This window comes from Nilaparvata lugens, chromosome 5 (genome assembly GCF_014356525.2).
Source record: "Nilaparvata lugens isolate BPH chromosome 5, ASM1435652v1, whole genome shotgun sequence".
Taxonomy (NCBI): Eukaryota; Metazoa; Arthropoda; class Insecta; order Hemiptera; family Delphacidae; genus Nilaparvata; species Nilaparvata lugens.
Genome location: NC_052508.1, coordinates 65888355 through 65912692, shown reverse-complemented (window position 1 = coordinate 65912692; position 24338 = coordinate 65888355). Strand labels below are relative to the sequence as shown.

The 24338-nt window shown below is 33.6% G+C and overlaps 1 protein-coding gene across 4 annotated transcripts in view; it reads left to right on the top strand.

Moving 5' to 3' along the window:
* Positions 1–24338, top strand: part of LOC111047403 (rab11 family-interacting protein 4-like) — a 297989-nt gene that overhangs the window by 110622 nt on the left and 163029 nt on the right. For 2 of the 4 annotated variants that reach the window (XM_039429081.1, XM_039429079.1), the window contains exon 3: positions 3065–3167. In XM_039429081.1, coding sequence (XP_039285015.1) covers positions 3065–3167 — 103 coding nt within the window. Of the gene's footprint in view, positions 1–3064; positions 3168–6536; positions 6818–24338 lie in introns of those variants that run through there. The other 2 variants (XM_039429082.1, XM_039429083.1) reach the window with 2 other exon arrangements.

Genomic DNA, 24338 nt, shown 5'->3' with positions numbered 1-24338 from the left:
TACAATATTAGTCAATATAAAAAAATAATGGATCTTCAATAAAATCTTATCGTTGGTCATGTCAACAAATCAGATTTGTTGACAATGTTCTTTAATTTCTTACCAGTTGATGTTTCTCGTGAGATCAACTGATTGAACTATAGTTCAACAGCTGAACATAATTCTGTCTCACTCCCACACACGCACTCGCATCTTCCATTATCTTTATTGATACTATTGACAGACGACGAAAGCAGCAGCTGTTTTTCCAAGATGAATATTATTATCCTTTTAATGTCCTTCAGCAAGTTTTTCCGAGTTTATCAAGAACCTCCTATATTGCAAATTTCATCAAAATCGTTAGAGCGTTTCCGAGATCCGTGGACAGACATAAATAAATATAGTTCTGTGAACAGTAGACCTCACGCAGTATTCTCATCCACAAGTACCTGATTGAAACTATAGACCTTATGGAAATACAGCAATAGACTGGCTTCTCCACACATCTGTTTAATCACTTGTCAGCTGATTATGATGAATATTACTATAGTCTGATTTTTACTGTAATATTGGCGTATGAAGGAGGTCCTTTAAGAATAAGAATAAGAATAAGAATAAGATAAGAATAAGAATAAGAATAAGAATAAGATAAGAATAAGAAAAGAATAGAATAAGAAATAAAATAAGAATAAGAATAAGAATAGAATAAGAATAAGAATAAGATAAGAAAAGAATAAGAATAAGAATAAAAAAGAAAAGAATAAGAATAAGAATAAGAATAGAATAAGAAAGATAAGAAAAGAAAGAAAAAGAATAAGAGAAGAATAAGAATAAGAATAAGAATAAGATAAGAATAAGAATAAGAATAAGAAAATAAGAATAAGAATAGAAAGAATAAGAATAAGATAAGAATAAGAATAAGAATAAGAATAAGAATAGAAGAGAAAAGAGAAGAAAAGAAGAAGAAGAAAAGAAGAAGAAGAAGAAGAAGAGACGAAGAGAAGAAGAAGAATAGAAGAAGAAGAAGAAGAAGAAGAAGAAGAAGAAGAGAGAAGAAGACGAAGAAGAAAAAAGAGAAAAGAAGAAGAAGAAGAAGAAGAAGAAGAAGAAGAGAAGAAGAAGAAGAAGAAGAAGAAGAAGAAGAGAAGAAGAGAAAAAAGAGAAGAAGAAAAGAAGAAGAAGAAGAAGAAGAAGAAGAAGAAGAAGAAGAAGAAGAAGAAGAAGAAGAAGAAGAAGAAGATGTATCTGTGATATAGTCTTGTATCTCAGGTTGATAGTAGTTGATGAATACACTCGTCTGTGATCCTGCCACTAATTCAAGTATAGTATACCGTACATTTGCAAAAAGGATTGACTAAATTAGTGGTACCCGGTACCGGATGGTAGGCTACCATGTATCTACCGGTATCTAATCACCACAATAGACCTACTGTATCAACTAATTTCACTGTTGTCTAATTGTAAGGTTTCCACTCTGGATAACAATCAGAGTGACTGATAACAGGACTATTGTGAAACATTAATTAGGATTTTTGTGTTGTTATGTGGCAATTATTGTCATGTAATACAACATGCGGTTGCAACGCAATGGTTTGAATTTTAGTGAATGTTACGATTCAATGCCTACATGTAGTAGACTGATGAATCACTGAGATACCACATAGAAAGATCACATATTATTCCTTTTTTCTGTGGCAATCAGGATAGAGAGTAGGTACTCATAGATGTGAAATGTTTATGAAATAGAAGTACCCTTTTTTGAAATTAATAAAATAATAGATTAAGAATATAAATTACTGATAAAAAATATACTGAAACTAGTTGTTATAATTTGTATTCTTAATCTATTATTTTATTAATTTCAAAAAAGGGCACTATGATTTATTTTATTTTATAAATAAAAATAAGTACGTAGCTCTGCTTTCATAATTTTAAGAAGATTTGAAATGTTATTGTATAAGAAGAATTGCATTGCAAAGTGACAAAGTTGGTCATAGTTTATGTACATGTTTTTGATCAATCGTCTACATTACTGATTCTCAAAATTTGAACGCATCATTCCAACTCCCCACAGTCTATTTGTTCAGTCTTCAATGTATGAAAGCAGAGCTACGTACTTATTTTTATTTATTATTGAAATGATGTGGGGAACTTACATATCCGACCTCATCAAGTCTAGGCCCTACTTGAAAAATATGATGGAATTCTTTGAAAAAATCTGATAAAATTATAGAAACGAAAAGTTCAAAATTGTTGAGATTAATACTTAGCATTGCGAACCTGTGAATCAAATTTAAACTTTTCCAGTTCAGTCGTTCTTGGATTGAATGGATAACCCTATATTATACTGAAAACCCTAAACAGAACTGTATGCATTCAGGGCTACTCATTTTCATTAATAAAATAGAATTATAGTACCCTTTTTGAAATTAATAAGATAATAGATTAAAAATACAATTTATAAAATGTCTTATCGTTCGATACACTTCTCAGGGCAATAACATGAAATTGACGTTAGAGTGGCTGTGTTAGTACCGTAGTCCACGTGTCAAAACCAAGGAGATCTCTGATTGGTCGATGACTTGATTAGTCGCCATTTCGTTGTAAAAACGAATAGGCAACGTTAGTAAAGGATAACGCTCTATGCTTTGCCGAATGATAGACAAGGATAGCAACACTGATATCAGTCAAATTACTGTTTTGAGTGCAAAGTAGAAGGAATTTTGTTATCAATTCGGATCCTAATCTTTCTAATTTCAAAATTAATTGCTTCAAGTGTTTGTGTTTTGTTTCAATGTGGAAGAAGTTAGTGAAGAATTGAAAAGTCGCACATAACCTTTATTTGGACAATTTATTTTATGAAATTGGGATGAAAAGAAGTTTCGGACTGTAGTCTGTTTCTTTGTCCTTGAGTTGATTGTAAATGATAAATAAATAAATTAATAAATAACTAAATACTGTCATAATAACGTGGACCACACTATAGTTGTTACGATTCGACGCAAACGGTTGTTGGTCGATTATCACCTTCCCATAGGAATAGTTCAAACCCTCAAAATAAAATGAAATTTTGGAAATTTTTCAGGAAGATGCAGCCGATATTATCAGAACTCTGGACCCGAAAGGCCGCGGTCATCTCACCTACAAACAGTTCAGCATTGCGGTCAACTCATTGCTACGTCAATCAGGTAAATAAGAAAATAGTATTATTGGTAGTTCTGAGTTGTATTTTGAAAGTGAATGAAGTGAACCATAAAGTTTAAATAATTGAAATTGAAATTGTAATTTATTTGCCAAATAATTTTACAGACATAAATCTACAATCACAAAATAATAAAGTTAACAAAATTTTAGAAGTATACAGTACAATAAAATTAACAATATTATAAATAAATTTATATAAAAAGGCACTACTGGCATAAGTGGAACTTCTTCACTAAAAGTGAGTGCGATTCAAAAATACAAATATTATATCACTAGCCGTCAGGCTCGCTTCGCTCGCCATATCCGTCTAGCCAGGGGGCTCCGCCCCCTGGACCCCAGACTGGATCGTCCAAAAATGAGATCAGCGGGCTCGCTTCGCTCGCCTGCATGTAGACTCAACTTAATGCCAACCTGACAAAATTTTTAATTTAGTTACCTACCAGTTAACAACTGTTTCGAAGAGGTACTCTCTCTAGATTCTAGTTCTATATTAACATATTATGGTATGCACATTTCAATTATAATTTTAAGATATTGGAATAAGAAGAATATACATGCTAAAAGACGAACTTTAAACCCTTAGAAACCACCCTTAGAGTTGAAATATCGCCAAAAGATTTCTTAGTGCGCCTCTAAAGGGCTAACTGAACATACCTACCAAATTTGAACTTTTTTGGTCCGGTAGATTTTTAGTTCTGCGAGTGAGTGAGTGAATCAATCAGTCAGTCAGTCAGTCAGTCAATCAGTGAGTGAGTGCCATTTCGCTTTTATATATATAGGTGAATCGAAACTAAAAGTTATATACTATAATACAAATCGTAACAGAATCAAGAAAAGTTATTATAACGGATTATACACTATGTTCTGAAAGTTATTACAAAATTATCATTTCATACACTTATCTTGAAATAAACTCTAGCTTTTACCGATATGGGAGTATATTAGCAAAGTATTCCATGAAGTATGTGAATGAATTGATGTTTATTTATAGTTAATCTTATAAAGTTTTGAGCATAAAGATTGAGTACAAACGGACGAAGGTTGTGTAAATGTGTATTCAAAGTAATTTTTTTCGAAAACTGTAAAGTACAGTATTGAACTGGTCCCAACTGGAAAATTGTCCAAAATCTATTAAACTGCCACCTTCAATTGCAACAGAGGATAATGGAGAGTCGGTATTTTGATGCATAAACTGATAACATTATTAGATTTTTATAAAAAAAAACTGTCCAAAAACATTTATAGCACTGTTGATTTAATTTGAAACAGGCAATAGCTGGGATTTTATGTGATTTGAGAATAGGACTTTATTTGTCTCCCACGTGTAGTTGACAGTTGATGAATGAGGGGGTTTTGGCGATTCTTCTTCATATTCTCCTACCTTCTTTATCATCTTCTTTTTTCTTGTCCACGTTTTGTCAACCTTGTTTCTTGCGGCGGCTTGCGGTAGTGGATGAACGATGAACAGGCCAGCGTGGGTGTTTTGTCAATGAATGTAAATAGGAAGCTCTGTGATACGCTACAGAGTTTTGTATCATATGCAGCAACAGATATGTATCAAAAGATATCTGTGGAAACTATTTTCCCCCTACTTTTTTAACTAGAACCCCCTGGGTTGAAGAACTCGCTCATGAACTGTTGTATTGATCTGTGAGATCCGCAACTTATAATAATACAGTGTTGGTGAGAATTATTATGGAAACCGCTAAATATAATCTTTTACAAGAAAGTATGATATTACATACAGTAGTAGGTTCCATGGGAAAACTTTCTGTCGCTTCAAAACTTTCGTCCGCCATCTTGGATCCGTCATGTGGATCTTTCCAATCCAACAATCCAAATGTGGATCATTTCGAATCCAGCTTAATTCTGGATCCAACTTCATTTTTTCGAATGGGAAGGTGGTCATGTGATACATGATTTCGATACAGAATTTCAAAGGAAAATTAATGGCGAATCCCGCACATCGATATCTCAAACAGATTCAATGATGATGCATTTGAAGATACCTAGTAAATGATACAAAAATGGAATGAATGAGTAGGGTATCTATACATTGAATAATCAAGTGTTAGTGAACACCAATAAGTAGCTTCTACTCACATTTTTACACTTTGAACAAATAAAATTTATCATAGTAACTGCTATCACAAGTAGTATTAATTACGTGTATGTTACAGACTGGCAGACAGACGTTAACGGAAGCGAGTTAATATAGAATTTATAAATTAATTCGGCTGAAATCATGTGTCATCTCATAAAGTCTGTGTGACAACTGCCAATAATAATAGCATCAGATTCTTCAAATGAATAGAAAAATTACAGAAATAGAATGCAAATAATTCCAGCTGATTGATAAATGACAAATCAAAACAAATGTTTTTCTAATGCACTTTCAATTTTATTTTTATATCCTGAAAAAGGACCAAGTCAATTTTGTTGTCCAACGAACTTGACCTGTAAAAAGGTTAGAAGAATTCGTCTTCAAAATTTGAAGCTGATTGATCGATTCTCTCTAAAGTTCTTGTCGAACATACAAACAGACAGAAAATGGCATTGGGCTCTATTAAGTCAAAAGTGAGAACTTCGCTAACGCTCGTTCAAAAAGGCATTTATCGATCTATCTATCTACGAGGAGTCGTCATCAGTAGTAAGGTTATTGGTCAGACAAAGTGTCCTCAACGCAACATACTCTGCTATTTTGCGTACGATAATTTGGTCTTATGCATTGAAAGTGTATGATAATCTTCTCAGTAATTTATCATTTGAAAATACAATTCAGTTGTCAATGTATTCTCACTTACATACAATTGATTACAAACTATAAAACATCTGTCAGTTGGATTATTAATATTGCATGCAATGGTAAACGCAACTTGAACTATTTGGTGCTTGTGCTTGGTTCTTGTAGGGCCCCAAAAAAGTCAGTAGTGTGTTCCACTTCACAAAAGTGAAGTGATAATAAACATGACAAAAGGTTGTCCACAAGAATGGGCCCCAAAAGATTCCTGAATAGACAGGGGGGCTCATACTAATATTTGGGATATTTAGGGGGCGGTGTGTCATTGTTGATGGGGGTGGGCGGAGGAGACCACTGTCTACCCACTGCCTTCTATAGGCTATGGGACAGCTGACAGAATATCTACGTCATATGTAGCGAGTTCTCCAGCTTGGGGGGAGGTATTTCAATTTTAAGTCTTGAACTCTTGCATTTCCTAACTTGAAATTCAAGTTGATGTCTAGTTTTTTACATAGTTTGTAACAGATACAAAACTCAATCAGCCGATCCCTGTATCTTGACGAGCTTCCTCCTTAGAATTCGTCACAGACCTGGTTTTCCACTGTAGTGGTGAGCAAACGGTAAAAGCAGGTTACAGCGCATGCGCAGATCCGAAATATTTGAAATGAGTCACTCAGTGGTTCACCGGTAGCGAGGAAGGTGTGAAGTCTTGTGTTTCTGCAAAATATTTCGTTTGTTCGCGCGTTTATTTCTTTACCGTTTTTATTTTACTGTGTTGATTATTGTGTGTCGAGATTGTAATTGTATGAAACTATCCGTATGGTGAACTCAGTGTTGGGATTATCCACTTGTCTTCACGGAGAAGGAACAACATTCACTTCCATACCTGAACAGGTAAGCGACAACATGGGAATTACCTGACCAAAATTTTTTATTTATATCCGGGTTTGAACACGGGACCACCTCTAAGCTGCTACGCAGGCACTCTATCCACTAGACAAGGGATCACCTTATTTTATATATTTTAGACTCAAAATTGGACAAAAATCATAAAGTGTAAACATAACCTATTTTTGGACAATTTCTATCTAAATTTGGGAAAGGAACAGTTTTGGGCTTTAAGCCTGTTGTTCCTTTCCCAATCATTCACATTTGAGAATGATATTGTATGTATCAATGTATAAATAAATAGTAGATTAGTGTTGAAGGGTATGATAAACAATAAAAGTTACTATGTTGTGACTAATTAACATGACTAATCATCATCTATTATAAACTTTATCTAGCTTTAAACTGAAATAAACTTGTAAGTCCTTCAAATCATTGGTTCTAAATTATCGTACAACTCGTTTGTTGCTATTGGTTATTCCAGCATCCACTGTTTTCTTATCATTTACAATATCAGGGACAGTGAAAGTGACTAGCATAGTGAAAATATAATTTCCATGAATTCTGATTGGACTGTTCCCACTAAGCACGGCCGAGCGAGTATGAATAGTGCCATTAGAGCTTATGTAAATGATATTCTCACTGTACCGATTACTTTCACTGTCACTGATGTGGAAATCAATCACACAGTATAACTAAAACTAACTCATCTACTTCACTATCCATTAGGTTACGAACTGCAATTAATAATACGTTTTAGTCTAATTAGACTGTAGTGTCGTTGAAAATATAGTTCAAAACGGATAAAACCAACTATTAACAACTATAAACCCTTCATTCCCCGATTAATCAGTATTCAAATTATGATCATAACTTTAAATTTAAAGGCATTCAATTGATTCATTGAAAGGCTTCATGTTTCACTTATACCATAGACAAAAGAATATCTTTTCTCTTTTTATGTATAATCTTTTTTGACCGAGCGAAGTGAGGTCTAAGATTCAAGTCGACGGTTTGGCATTTCTCTTAATGTTTATATATTTATATGTTGCGCATTTACGGCGATACGCGGTAATAGATTTTCATGAAATTTGACAGGTATGTTCCTTTTTAAATTGCGCGTCGACGTATATACAAGGTTTTTGGAAATTTTGCATTTCAAGGACTAATATAGAAGAAAAAAGGAGCCTCCTTCATACGCCAATATTAGAGTAAAAATCAGACTATAGAATATTATTCATCATAAATCAGCTGACAAGTGATACACATTTGTGTGGAGAAGCCAGTCTATTGCTGTATTTCCATAAGGTCTATAGTTTCAATCAGGTACTTGTGGATGAGAATACTGCGTGAGGTCTACTGTTCGTTCACAGAACTACTAGTATAGAATATCTTTTCTGTTTTCTCTTAATTTATATTTTATTATTCAATGATATAAATAATTCATTTAAGTTCACTATTTCAAGTGAAGCTTAGTTGCATAATAATGTGATAAAACTTTTAAAGACTGTCACTCTTCAATCTGAAATCCACTTATGCACTTTTTAAAATGGGGACTTTATCTACACATTAAAAAGCCTTCATTACATTACAGTAACGTTTTTGAGTCTGCACAAAAAATAAGAATATACAATATAATATAATACAATTAAGTTAATATATATGATTATTCAATTTTATTCAGAATAGTTGAATATTACATTTTGTGAAATGTATTAAAATAGCATTCTTTTATCTATGTTTCAACTCTCAGGTTAAAATAAAGACAGCCTATCTATCTTTACTTACAAAATACACTTTTACTATAGGAAGGGGCTTTGTCAATAATTGTGACCTTCAGTTTTATTTTGGAAGGTGAAAGTACATAACTTCTTTTTTTCCAATAGGGATAGGTAATACGTGGAGTCCTGCACTTGACACGGCTGAACTAGACCAGGCAATATGGTGTTTTAAAATATAGTTATACAGTCTGTGGCTCTAGCTATATTATATATAGACTACCACAATGAGTTGGGTCTGTAGGGTCGCAGGTAGTTTGGATTTTTTGTTGCTTTCTGGTTCAGTCACCTTTCCCTCCCCCACCCCTCATCATATTCACGGTTTCCCCCCTTCCTTATCCTTATCTTTTTCTACGGTTCCTATGTTCCAATCCTCCAGAATTGAGATTTTTGAATCAGTGTGTTATAATCGTTCTCATAGATTATTATTTTTGTTTGACCCTAGGCGAAGTCCCGAACTTTGTATCTTTCCCACGTGTTCACGGTGAGAACAGGGCGATTGGAAATTTACCATCTTGTTTTGAGCTCATAATCGCCACCCACAGATCACAGGATACCATAGATGTACACAGATTTCTCAATACCTAGCCCAGAAAAAATATAAATTGAAAAGCAAAATAGGTTTATTCTAAATATTTAATATTTAAGTACCGAGAAAAATAATCTCATTGAATGATATTAAAACAAGTTTAATATTAACAACGTCTCATTTCAACAACTTCCAATCAGGCTATAGTGAGTTCCACTTTATTTTGGCAGTGTTTGATTAGCAATCCTATTATATTAAGCAAGCAATTTCTGTATTTTTATATATTTATATCTGGTTATCTATGTTCAACGGATCTCGAAAACGGCTCTAACGATTTTCACGAAATTTGGAACATAGTAGGTTTGTGATATAAAAATTTCATTGCACTAGGTCTCATCCATGGAAAAACTCGCTGAACGACATTAAAAGGATAATTCATCCTTGGCTGAAACAGCTGTGGATAGTAAAAAAGAGAGTGAGCGAGTAAGTATGTGAAAAATCAAAATATCGCATCGCCGAAACTCTTAAGATGACATATAGTCAGCTGTGAAATATAAACACGATCATTTTAGAGAATTGTGCTCTGTATATCAATAAATAAAAATAACGAGCGAAGGTCGGTGCCCCGATATTGGTATTGCTATCCTTGTCTATCATTCAACAAAGCAAATAGTTCTATCTCTTTCTCGCTTTGCTCTGTTCCCAGATCGTCTTTTAACAATGTAGAATTAATAATTAACAAAATATTTCATATTATTCATTAAAATTCATTATGCAATTATTGAATAATATAATTTCTTGCTTAATAAAATATAATTGATTATTTTAAAAGAGAATGAACAGTTAAAATTACATCAATAAACCTGTATCAGCTACTGTCTATAGAAGGCATTAACAAGACAGAGGATCGGCAACGTTGTTTTCCTATCTTTCTCCACTGCCATTACAACGTGCACCTCACTATAGTATTGCCTTCTAAGGGCCGTTTGCACAGTGGAAGTTTAAACTGAATTCAATCAGCTGTTGGCTTAAACTCAAAATGAATTACATTATAACAAATACTTGATATAGATTTAATCCAGTTTAAGATGAAATTTGGTTTAAACTGTACTGTGCAAACGGCACTAAGTAAATAAAATAATAATAAAATAAATAAATAAATAAATAAATAAATAATAAAATAAATAAATAATAAATAAATGTTTATTTCCCAAAAAAAAAACTAAAACTACATCAATTACATTAATATTAGATAAATTACAATATTACATACAATAGTTATTACAAAAGATTCTTATAATGTGTTCTCTACTTGTTTAGTTTTTTCTGTGTGGAAATTGACCTACTCCACTATGGCGTACCATGTTCTAGAGTAGGTTTTGTTAGTTTTTGTGTGTATTATCAATTAGTTAGTGTTTAGTAAGTATATAGTAAGTCTGCTTCTGAACCTTTTTTCTTTTTTCATTGCTCCTAGAAGTTATGGAATATCATGATACGTGAGCCATAAACCGTAAAATGATGAAAATCAAGAAATATACTTCTATAAAAACTCTTCTATATGTGAGAAAAGAAGGAATAAGAAGAGTGAGAAAGATTTTACTAAACAATTTAGACATATACATTTCATGAAATATCATTCTGGAACTCAACTAAATTCAAGTATTCAACCTGTACCAAGGTACAGGGTATGATCAACTGCTAGATATCTTCAGAGCTTATGATGTGCTTGTGAGTTAAACTTGAAGGCTAGGCGCACACCAGTTAGTCAAGACAAGACATGATCAGACACGTTTAGTCACAATACTTCATATTGTTGCTTATGACGCAACTCACACTGATTAGTGTTTGCAATTAGACATGTCTTCATAAGAAACTATGTGAAGTATTGTGACTAAACGTGACTAGTCTTGTCTTGACTAACCGGTGTACGCCCAGCCTAAGGCTAGGCACACACCAGTTAGTCAAGACAAGACATGATCAGTCACGTTCAGTCACAATACTTCACATTGTTGCTTATGAAGACATGTCTAATTGCAATGACTAATCAGTTTGTGTTGCGTCATAAGCAACTATGTGAAGTATTGTGTCTGATCATGTCTTGTCTTGCCTTAACTAACTGGTGTGTGCCTAGCCTCAGGCTAAGTGGTAGAAAGTCGTATATGTTCTTTACTTATTTATTTATTTTTTGAATACATTGATAGATACAATATCATTCTCAACTATGAATGATTGGGGAAAGGAACAACAGGCTTAAAGCCCAAAACTGTTCCTTTCCCAAATTTAGATAGAAATTGTCCAAAAATAGGTTATGTTTAACACTTCATGATTTTTGTCCAATTGATACTCGAAGTTCTACCAGTTCAAACTGAAGTTTTAAAGGGTGATTGTCAAAAGACAGGCAAATCAAATGTCAGTCTACGATTAAAATTATAGTTTCCACTCATGAATTTAATGCGATCCAACTTCACTAGTACACAATGTCCATCCGCATTCAAAACTATCCCCAACACAAACTTTCATTTTGTCTATCATTTACTATTCTGTATTATGATAATGAAGACTCAATTATCGTGGTTGTATGCAAACCACCAACTGCGCATAATTCCGCTCCGTAATAATGATGTTTGACTAGTACATGTAAACTTTCTCTGAACCAACAATAGTCCAATTCAGTCCTGAATTTACGATTGGTCCACGCTGGGAACTTGAATGGGATGTAATCGAGAGTAAAGCGAAAGAGAGAGTGAATCACGTATGTCGTATGTGATGGAAAAATAAGTGAGAAGCCAACAAGACAATTAATAGGATATGTCTGGAAAGTAGCCAACTGAGGTCCTGTTGAAAGTAATGGCTTCAAAGCGCAGCCTGTGGTGGTTTTCTGAACTACCGCATTGGAAAACCCTCTCACTCCCTTCAACAGTGAAAGCGGCCTAAGCCAACCGATACTGAATATTCATGATCATTGATACCAATCCAATTAATTGGATCTATCTACTTCCTAATTCGATGGCGCTCTTCGAATTAATTTCCTCTTTTTCAACGAAGCTTTTCCGATTCATTTAAAATTCTACTTGATCTCAGTTTTCTTCCTCTTCTATTCCTCATCTTCTCAAATCAAATTTAATGGTCAAATTGAAGACAATGTAGACTATGAATCATAAAAATAATAGACAAGCAAGAAATACATAATAAGATTCCAATAACACATAAACTCTTAAATTAAAAATAACTCGTTTTCAATCTGACAAAGCCAGTAAAACCTATGTTTGTGCGCTGGCATAGGTACATATAGTAGACTACTAAACTGATAGAGTTTGTAAGGAACACTTTCATGCTCACAAAAAGATGAATGTTGGCGAGCGAGAGAAGAAGAAGGGAAGAGAAAGAAGGATGAAAGGCGTAAGAAGGATGGAAGGAGAAAGAGAAAGAAAAGAAAAATTGAAAAGTATATATAGGTACAGAAGTTTTCCTACAATTACCTTGAAAAGTGATCATTCCTGCACTGATAACAGGACGCAAAGAACGCAATAATTTTTCCGCTCTAGTGCGCAAAGTATTACTTTGCGTACTCTTGATACTTTTCGTATTATCTAGCAGCCATCCCAATCAGCTGTTGACATTATTGGCGTGTATTTTGAATGCGAATTTGTTCTATCCATATGTTTTCTGATTTTCAAATAAATAAGAATGATAACTCATTAAATTATACATTCTGAATAATATTAATTATTCATTATTTAAAATAATATTTTTTTATTCATAAATTGATTGGTTGAAAAGTTATTTAGAAATTAAGATTTGATTTTGATTTGAAACTTCTTTATTGTCAATACAATTTTACAAAACAAAAATATATAAATATCCTTCAAAACAATAAAGCCCAAAGGTAAAAACCTGTTTGGGAAACATAATTTTTAAATATATACATACAACTCTCGAGAATAACATCAGAATTACATCAGAATTCTTTCAGATTCACTCGAAATTATTTAAATTTTCAAATTAATTGGATTAATTAAATTTTTAATTTGAATAAATTATCGATTATTAATTTTCAATTGGATTATCAAGTCTAAAATGAATTAAAGTTGTTATTAATAACAAAATTACAGACAAACATTTGATGGATTTCAGCCATAATTTTACCCATAATCAACCACTTCTCATATTCAATGGTAACTGTAGGAAAAATTTAATGTGAAATACGTGCGCAAAGTTCCTCTGCTGCACTAAAGAAACCATTCCGCCCTCGCCTACGGCTCGTGCGTAAATGTTGCTTTCGGTGCAGCAAACTGTCACTTTGCGCACTAGTGCACAAATAACTATTTCAATTACTATAAGATATTATTGAATTCACCCTGCAATTTTATCCAATCTTCTATTACTTGCAAAGTTGACTTTGAGATCCTGTTTATGAGAAAATTTTCCGTTTTACAATTGATTAATTTATGGCATATATGATCAAATTGCCTCCTACACACAGTTGGGTCCGTTCGTGGTACAGGAAAAATGGTAGGCGAACGAAAATTGTACTTTCTTACATGAGCTGTGAACAGATTTCTACTTTTTCATATTCTCCATACTTCTATTCTGTAACTAGCAAGTGAACCGCGCTCCGCAACGGTCCATTTGAAAACTTGACAAACTGAAAACTTGACCTACTGAAATCTTGAAGAATTCAAAACAGGCCTATTACCATCCTCGGTAAATTAATGGCCGTTTGCACAGTGACAGTTTAAACTAAATTTCATTTTAAACTGGATTAAAATCCGTATCAAGTCTAGTTTGTTATGATGTGTTTCATTTTGAGTTTAAGCCACCAGCTGATTAAATCGAGTTTAAACTTTGACTGTGCAAACGACCCTAAGAATGTATGCAAAATTTCAAGTTAATCAGTCCAGTAGTTCAGACGTGATGATGCGTCATTCGTGAATTTCCTGCCCCTTACGTGTATAAGCCGAATCTCTCCTTTATTATATTATAGATAGATAGATTAAAAACGAGTAAATTCTACATATACGATTTAGATGGAACAACAAACAGTCTAAATTAATTGTATTATGTTTACTTATTGGATCTTCATAGTCATCATCCAATATTTGTGTTTATTACTTTGGTTTGGTCATTAAAACTGATTGATTGACAATATCATTCATTTTAATGAATCATATTGTTTTCTATTATCATTATTAGAAGGTCATGTAATGTATTTGCCAAAACACATACCCAATTCTACTATAGGCTGTAAAAATGCATGAATGACAAAACCAATGGCCTCAGCTAAAAAAATCGATTTATATTCCATTCAAGGAGATGTTTTAAAAATAGTTTGCTTGTCTATTTTCGCTGCTACGTACGCTTTTCTACTTCTATATTAATGAGATGTCAGCTGAATGACCTCAATAACGTTGCTGTTTTCCTATTTTCTTTGGATCTTCGGTTGGGGGTTGAACACTGCTGCTTGTTCAATGCAATATTGGCTTGGAAATGGGGTCGAAGTTTTAATGCAGGGATAGGAAATAGAAGGGAATTCTTAGATAGGAATGTTGGTTGTTATTGCTGTACTGTATTCTCAACCTTTCCCCAATTCTTATTTCCTTTTCTTTAGTTCTCTGTTCTTCTTATATTCTCATCCTTTACTTCCTCACTCCCCAAGTCTTACTTTTTTCTTCTTCAGTTCTCTCTTCTTCTTCTTCTTCTTCTTCTTCTTCTTCTTCTTCTTTTCCGCTTCTTCTCACAGTTATCATTCTTCAAGGCCTTACAGCAATCATCTTCAATTTTAGATCCCATTAATTGATATTGAGTCTTCACAACCATAGGATATTTCATGGTTGAAAAGTCGGTAAATCTTAATTATATCCTTTCCTTCTGATCTTCATCGGTTTACTTTATGTCTCCTCCTATTTCTCCCTTTCTCTTTTCAAGTAAAATATTTTCAAGGCTTCATAGCAATCATCTTTAATGCTCCAAGTCTAATAATTAATGGTGTTGTTTGTCTTTTAATTCTAATAACAAACACTAATACTTGAGGCTTCATGATCAATTTTCTCATACTCATCCTGAAGATTTTGTTGTCATTTTGAGGTACTTTTCTAAAAGGAAAGAATCGGCTCATACACGTAAAAATTCACGGAATATAACTGGTCGATAGCTAGAATGCAACAAAACAAGTAAAAGTTTAGTAAGTCGTTCCAGGCCGACTATCAAAATAATACGGAACTTAACCTCAAAAATAAATCCCTCAATCCATTCAAAATAAGTACCTCAAAATTAGAACAAAATCTTCATGATGAGTATGGGAATTTTGATTTTCAAGCCTCAAGTAAGGACCATAGTTGTCTCATAGTTGTCTCTATTATTTTCCGTAAAATACACGGAGATTCACGAATGACGCATCATCACGTCTGAACTACTCAACTGATTAACTTGAAATTTTGCAAAACGATCCTTAATTTAACGAGGTTGATTTTAGGCCTATTTTTAATTCTTCAAGATTTCAGTGTGTGTCAAGTTTTTAATTAGACCCTTGCGGAGCACGGGTTACCTGCTAGTTAATTGAGAGTTTTAGTGCCGGTTGCAGAAAAGCCGGTTAAATTTCAATCATGATTAATTCCACGAGAATCAATCGGAGAAGCCGTCTCAAAGGCCTTTTCTGATTGGTTCTTGTGAAATTAATCACGTTTAAAATTTAACCGGCTTTTTTGAAACCGGGCCTCATACTTACTTGAGGCTCGATAATCAATATTCCCATACTCATTCTAAAGAGGTTGCTCTAATAATGAGGTACTTATTTTGAATGGATTGAGGGATTTATTTTTGAGGTTGAGTTCTGTATCTATTATTTTTATAGTCGGCCTGAAACGACTCACTAAACTTTTACTTGTTTTGTTGCATTCTAGCTATCGACCTGTTCTATTTCTGAGTTTGTCTGACCGTCCTGTTGCTACTCGAAGTGATGAGTTGTCTCTCTGTAGGCCTAAGTCTATTTTACGTCTCCTTTTCTCTCTATCTCTCTCTCTCTCTTCGTCTCTTGTTTTGGTAGAGAGTTAGTGGGAAGGATACTTCGAATATTCTTTCCGAAGAATGGACATTGATATGTCCAAAGCTCCGCCAATTTATGTAGATGCATAACAATATAATTATCCATAGTTATTATATTACAAATTACTTTTTCATATCATATACTTTCAATAATTATTTTCTTAGTCTATATTATGTAAATTCATCTATAATTTTGCTGTATTGTAAGCTATTGTATATAAGTGTATAAGCCAGTATATATTGTAATCTACATAAATAAAGTACTCAATCAATCAATCAATCTCTCTCTTCGTCTCTTGTTTTGGTAGAGAGTTAGTGGGAAGGATACTTCGAATATTCTTTCCGAAGAATGGACATTGATATGTCCAAAGCTCCGCCAATTTATGTAGATGCATAACATATAATTATCCATAGTTATTATATTACAAATTACTTTTTCATATCATATACTTTCAATAATTATTTTCTTAGTCTATATTATGTAAATTCATCTATAATTTTGCTGTATTGTAAGCTATTGTATATAAGTGTATAAGCCAGTATATATTGTAATCTACATAAATAAAGTACTCAATCATTCAATCTCTCTCTCTTCATCTCTTGTTTTGGTAGAGAGTTAGTGGGAAGGATACGTCAAATATTATTTCCGAAGAATGGACATTGATATGTCCAAAGCTCCGCCAATTTATGTAGATGCATAACAATATAATTATCCATAGTTATTATATTACAAATTACTTTTTCATATCATATACTTTCAATAATTATTTTCTTAGTCTATATTTTGTAAATTCATCTATAATTTTGCTGTATTGTAAGCTATTGTATATAAGTGTATAAGCCAGTATATATTGTAATCTACATAAATAAAGTACTCAATCAATCAATCTCTCTCTCTTCATCTCTTGTTTTGGTAGAGAGTTAGTGGGAAGGATACTTCAAATATTATTTCCGAAGAATGGACATTGATATGTCCAAAGCTCCGCCAATTTATGTAGATGCATAACAATATTATCTATTTTATCTATAGTTATCACAAATTGTTTTTTTTTTCATATCATATACAGCTCAATAATTATTTTCTTATTTCATATTTTGTAAATTCATCTATAATTTTGCTGTATTGTAAGCTATTGTATATAAGTGTATAAGCCAGTATATATTGTAATCTACATAAATAAAGTACTCAATCAATCAATCTCTCTCTCTACCACACCCTCTCACTCTCTCTCTACCACACCCTCTCTCTCTCTCTCTCTCTCTCTCTCTCTCACCCACACACACACACTTGCTGTACCTGCAAATACAGTAAGTGCTGATTTATGATGAATTGTACTAATGTACATCGAGCCCAAATTCGACAACTACTTACGTGATTGTTTGACTCCTAAATACGCTAAAGTTGTCCAAAATACATCCGTTTATTTTGCTCTCGCATGTCCAAATAGTTCTGTCTAGTTGTCGCTTTGTTTCAGAACCTGACATGCCCACTTATCACTGTGGACGTCAGTCTAGCCTCTAGAACAACTAAATAATTCACTAAATTAGCTTTGGATGGTCGGAGCGCCATCGATTATTTATCAGTATTCAAGAATAGCTTCCAAATAGTTGTTTCATTCTTCCGTGTCTAGAAATGGAAACAAATCTTTGTCGTTTTATGTAAGGGTTTGTTCTATATTCTTCTCAAATTGTATCGAAATTTTTATTTGTATCAGAATTGAAAAATTCTATTGTTGAATTGTAAAATTTCGATACAAATTAAAATTTTGATACAATCTGAGAACAATACAGAACAAGATAAACCTTACATGAAAAGTCAAAGATTTGTTTCCAAATCTAGACACGGCAGTAAGAAACAAACACGAGATCTAACTAGTAGTTTTGTGAACAGTAGACCTCGCGCTCAGAAAGTTACATTGACCTGTTGTTATGTTTTCTCAAAAATTAATAAATAATTTATCAATTTAAAATGTCTAGATAAAATCCTAAATAAATATAGAGCTTTCTGTCCTATCGTACGTGTCGTCCCAGAATGTGAGTGTGAGCGCTGTTATCAGGTCTGGCTGCAACTGTCTACTAACGTTGATGGAAAGATACAATTTTCAAGATGTTCGATGTTTTTGAACTGGTAGTATTATAGTCGACGACAGCTGATTTATGATGAATAATTATTCTATAGTCTCATTTTTACGGTAATATTGGCTTATGAAGGAGGCTCCTTTTTCCTTTTATATTATCCTTGAAATGCAAAATTTTCAAAAACCTTGTATATACGTCGTCGCGCAATTTAAAAAGGAACATACCTGTCAAATTTCATGAAAATCTATTACCGCGTTTCGCCGTAAATGCGCAACATAAAAACATATAAACATTTAAACATTAAGAGAAATGCCAAACCGTCTTGAATCTTAGACCTCACTTCGCTCGGTCAATTAAGATCACAGTCATCATTCCTCCTTATTCAACTTTACATTGCTTCTGAAACTAGAAGTGCTTTTGAAACAGGTGTATTGACCATTCCTTATTTTCTTATTCTAAATATCTGTGTGAATCATCTTTTAATAATCACTGTGTACTATATTGTATGGTTATTTAATCTTCTACTGTTTCCGTTAGTGTCATCGAATAGGATAATGATACTCTAAGTGCCGGTTGGAAACTTCCATTCATAAAATAATATTGAATCAGTAAGTTTTGAATTAATATTGATTCGAATAATTCGCTGTTATCTAAAACAAGATATACTGTAGTTGAAACATCAGTTTCAAGTGTAATCCAGAATTTCAAGTGACTTTTCGCTTATTATATCACTTAGATGGCTCTGAGTGTGATTTAGAATAGCATTTATCTTTCTCATATAATTCCTTCATGATAATCATTGTATGGGCACTGTTTTTTTCGGTGGAAATCTTTTTATAAATTTTCAACAGTTTTTTCTTATACTCGAATTGTAATTGTAACCGTGAAATTATACCACCTTGAGCGTCTCAAACCATTGATGATAACAAAAGATGTTCAACCTGCAAACGATTTTGACCTTCTTTTCCTCAGTATTTTGTCATGTTTCATTTTGTTCATTCACGTATACTCTTCTCTTCATCTCCTCCTCTTCCTATTTATCTTCTTCCTCCTCTTCTATCACGTCCTTCTCCTCCTTCTGCTCTTTCCATTTTTCCTTATTCTTCTTCTCCTTCTCTACTACGTCATGTTTCATCATATTCACTCATGTGTACTACTTTTCTTGTTACCTCTTTTCCTGCTTCTTTTTTCCTCACTTTTCATCTTATTCACTGAAGCATTCTCGATGTCCTTCCCTACCTCCTCCTACTCCTCCTCCTCTTATCCTCCTCTTCCCCTGAACCTCTTCCACCTTCCCACCCTCATCCACCTCTTCTTTTTCTTCTTATTCGTCCTTATTTTCCTACTTCTTCTTCTTCTTCCTACTTCTCCTCTTCCTCATCCTATTTTTCTTCCTCCTCTTCCTCTTACTCACCATTCTCCTCCCCATCCTTCTCCTCCTCTTCCTCATCTTCCTACTCTTCTCCCTCCTCCTTCACCACCTCTTCTTCCTGCTCCTCCACCACCTTCTCTTCTTTCTCCTCCTCGTCTTCTTTTTCTTCTTCCCCGTCCTTTTCCTCCTCCTCCTCCAACTCATCTTGCTCCTCCTCCTCCTCCCCTCTTCCACAACCTCTTCTTCTTTCTGCTCCTCCACCACCTCTTCTTTTTCTTCTTCTTCCTCCATCATCTCTTTCTCATTCCCCTCCTCCTTCACCACATCTTTCTCATCCTCCTCCTTCTCCTCCACCACCTCCTTCTCGTCTCCATCTTCTCCTTCTTGCTCCTCCTTCTCCTCCTTCACCTCCTCATCCTTTTCGTCTTCATTTCTTATTCTTCTGATGCTTTTATACAAATATTTTTAATTTTATTCGTTTATCGATTCAACTTATGATTTGAAATAAACTACTCGCTTCAACATAATACTGGTTTATGTTACCTATAGTTGGGTCCACGTTATAATGGCAGTGTTTGTTTAGCATTGTTATTGTTATCCTTGTCTATCATTCAACAAAGCGGATAGCGCTATATCTTTCTCGCTTTGCTCTGTTACCAGATCGTCTTTTAAAAATGTAGGCATTAATAATTAATCAACAAAATATTCCATCTTAATCATTAATATTCATTATGAAATCATTAAAAAATATAATTTGCTTAATAAAATATAATTTATTATTCTAAACGAGTATGAACAGTTAATATTACTGAATGAAAAAGACTAAGAAATTGTCAAAAAACCACTGATTCATTGATAATTAGAAAGACCGGTTTCGGTTATTACACCATTGTCATTCTCTGATAAACTAAAACTGGAACAGTTATCAGAGATTGACAATGGTGTAATAACCGAAACCGGTCTTTCTAATTATCAATAAATCAGTGGTTTTTTTGACAATTTTTTAGTCTTTTTCATTCAATATGAATAATTACCACAATATCAACTTCTCAACTACACAAAAAGTTAATATTACATTAACCTGTATCAGCTACCGTCTATAGAAGGCATCGACAACATTGTTCTGCTATGTTTCTCCACTGCCATTATAACGTGGACCTCACTATACACCCTCACTTTCACATATTCACACTACTTTTCCATGCACAAGAAGCAAGAACAATTAAACTACAATGATACTGCATGTAGTAACACTAGATACCGACAAACTCGTAACAATGAAACACGATCTCATTGTACGTGAGACAATCGGTCCTCTTCCTTCTCCTTTTATCTACTGTACTGTACTATCTTTCAGTTCTTCCCTCTCACTCTATGTCTCACTACTTGTGAACAAGGCAGTGAAGCTGACTGCTTTCTGCTCCGGAAATCCTGTACTTTTCTTTCTTCTTATTCTTTTACGGTTTCTTATTTTTCTTCACAAATACCATCTTCCCCTTATCTTATCCTTTTTTCATTTTGTTTATACGTCTTGTTGCACCCCTTGTTTTTGATATCTACCAAATAATTGTTCATGAATAAAAATGAGAAATATTATGCAGAAAGCTGGAAATTTAGGAATAATTGAAAGAGCAAAGAGCAAATCCCCAAAAAGAGCAAGCTCGATCTCTAGAAAGGAGCTCTCTCTATACAGAGAGTATAGAATGTACATTTATTGTAAATAAATTGTAAAATTGTATACTGTAGATTCTATACTATACAGTAAAGAATCTCTCTATACTCTCTAGGTTCTATACTCTCTGCCCACATAGTATTGTGAGCTGCATTGGATAATGCATAATTAATATTTCTGAATGAAAACTACAGAATACCGGATTGAATAGGAAGAACATGTAAAAAGAATGTATGTAGAAAGGTTTTCCCCACAGGTACTAAAATTATAAGCCAGAAGGCAGAAGTTCAATTGGAAGGCCATGTAAGAGATGACAATTTCTAATCTATGTTTTATAATTGACCGAGCGAAGTGAGGTCTAAGATTCAAGTCGACGGTTTGACATTTCTCTTAATGTTTAAATGTTGCGCATTTACGGCGAAACGCGGTAATAGATTTTCATGGAATTTGGTAGGTATGTTCCTTTTTAAATTGCGCGTCGACGTATATACAAGGTTTTTGGAAATTTTGCTTTTCAAGGATAATATAAAAGGAAAAAGAAGCCTCCTTCATACGTCAATATTAGAGTAAAAATCAGACTATAGAATTATTCATTATAAATCAGCTGTCGAGTTGACTATAAATTTATTTATTTCTTTATTCATTTGTGGACAGAATCACAAATCATATAAATATGATTAGGAAGGAACAACAGGCTTGGCCCAAATCTATTCCATTCCATGTCCAAAAAATACGTTATGTTTCTACTGTAAAACGTTCAAGTTCAATTTTCGTCCAAAAAAATAGATAAGCTGAACATTTTGAATTTAGAGAAATTAAAACACCAAACTATATTTAAAGACTCATGCAATTCAATATCTCAATGTAACTTGGTAAAAAATTAACAGCTGTGTAGACTATAAACTGCATGCCTCATTGAATGCAATTTTCATGCACTATTAAATAGGATGCAAATAACTTCTTATAACAGCTCGTCTGGGCGCCTAGATGTCTTTTGGTTTTCTCGCGCTAAATTCCGGAAAGCGTTATATGATAATTAAATCTTGTGTAAGCATGATCTGATCAAATAAATAGTTAGTGTACCAGTGTGGATGTGCTTATGGTTTGGGACGTCGTTATAACTGCGCGAGGTCTACTGTTCACAGAACTACTAGTACGTTATGTATCAAATTCAAACTTATAGACTCGATCTAAAATAATGATGAGCTGTTTGTAAGTCGGAACAGGCAATAGCCTAATCCCTATCCTTGCACTAAGATGATGAAAACTAAACATTGCATTCTTGGAATTGGAATACACTCACATGAGAGAAATTTCATTTTGTGACAGAGTAGCGTATTCTAGAATGTTTGCTCTTGTTTTCTCTCCCTTTTACTTCTTTCTCTTTAACTAATTCTTCCTCTAGTTCATTCACTTCATGTTATCTTTCTCCTTTTTACTTTCCTTGCCCTACTACCATAGGTAAGGAAAGTATTGCTTTCCAAAAAAAATTAAGGTACCCTAATTTCAAGTTTTCTATACGTTTCAAGGTCCCCTGAGTCCAAAAACATGATTTTTGGGTGTTGGTCTGTGTGTGTGTGTGTGTGTGTGTGTGTGTGTGTGTGTGTGTGTATGTGTGTATGGCTGTGAACACGATAACTCCATTCCTAATCAACCGAATGACTTGAAATTTTAAACTTAAGGTCCTTATACCATGAGGATCTGACAATAAGAAATTCAATAAAATTGAATTCAAAATGGCGGATAATTACTAAAAAACCATGTTTTTCATGGTTTTCTCAAAAACGGCTCTAACGATTTTCTTCAAATTCATACCTTGGATAGCTATTTATAATCCCTATCAACTGACATGAGTCTCATTTCTGAGAAAATTGCAGGAGCTCCGTAATATACTTGAGAAAAATGGCGGATAATTACTAAAAAACCATGTTTTTCACGATTTTCTCAAAATAACTTGACCGATTTTTTTCAAATTCATACTCTGTATAGTTTATCAGCTCTATTAACTGACATGAGTCTCCTTTCTGGGAAACTAATGGGGGGTCCACCCCATCCTTGAGAAATGGACTTTGTAACCTCCTTCTCGTGCATGAGATAGGTAGGTAGAGCAGTTCATAAAAAGAATACATAGTCGAGATATTTCATCTGTAGAACAGCTGTTTTGACGACTTTAAAAAAATGATGACTAAAAAAATCATCGAATTTCACAATTTACACAAAGGAAAAAGTACTCTGAAAACAATAATAATTATTTATACACATATACAAAAGTCTGATCCTAGTTTCAAATATGAGCAAGGAAAGTTGTGTGAGTGTACCACACCAGATTTTTATTATTTTTTTCATTGCTTTCCTTTTTCTCTTTTATACCTATTTTGGATTGGCTAGGTCATGATCATCATCAATCAATTATAGTCTCTCTATCCTCCTTCTTTTGATGTTATGCTTCTCTTCTCCCATCTTTATAAGATTTAGATTCAAAGTTTTCTGAACTGTTTTAACATGTTTCTGTTCTTCTTTATCTCCATTACTATTTTGTTAGTCATCTCATTTCTAGAATCCTTAGTTTTTCTCTCCCGGTCAGTGCTTTCTTGAAAAAATAATAAATAATAATATATCCTTGACGAATAAATCAGAATTGGTTATTTTAAACAAGAATGAACAGTTAATTCCACATTAGATATGCCGGTATCACCTATCCTCCCTGGAAGGTAGTGGCAAGGCAGAGAATCGGCAATTTTGTTCTATCTTCCTCCACTGCCATTATAACGTGGACAACTATCAGCTATCCTTTATGAAAGGCAGTGGCAAGGCAGAGAATCGACAACACTGGTCTCGTACGTGGATCTCACTGTACGGCTTTAGTAAAGCTGTGTTCATTTTTGCGTTCATGTAGGAAATGCCTCGATAATCTGTGCTCTTTTTTCTCTGTCTGTGAACACAATTTTTCATAGTTTTTTCTTTTTTGCTCAATTACGTCCGGTGCTGATGAAAAGCGCACTAAGTTAATCTATGTGCCGTTAGCAGGCCAAGCTTTACAACCTGGAGAACATTAT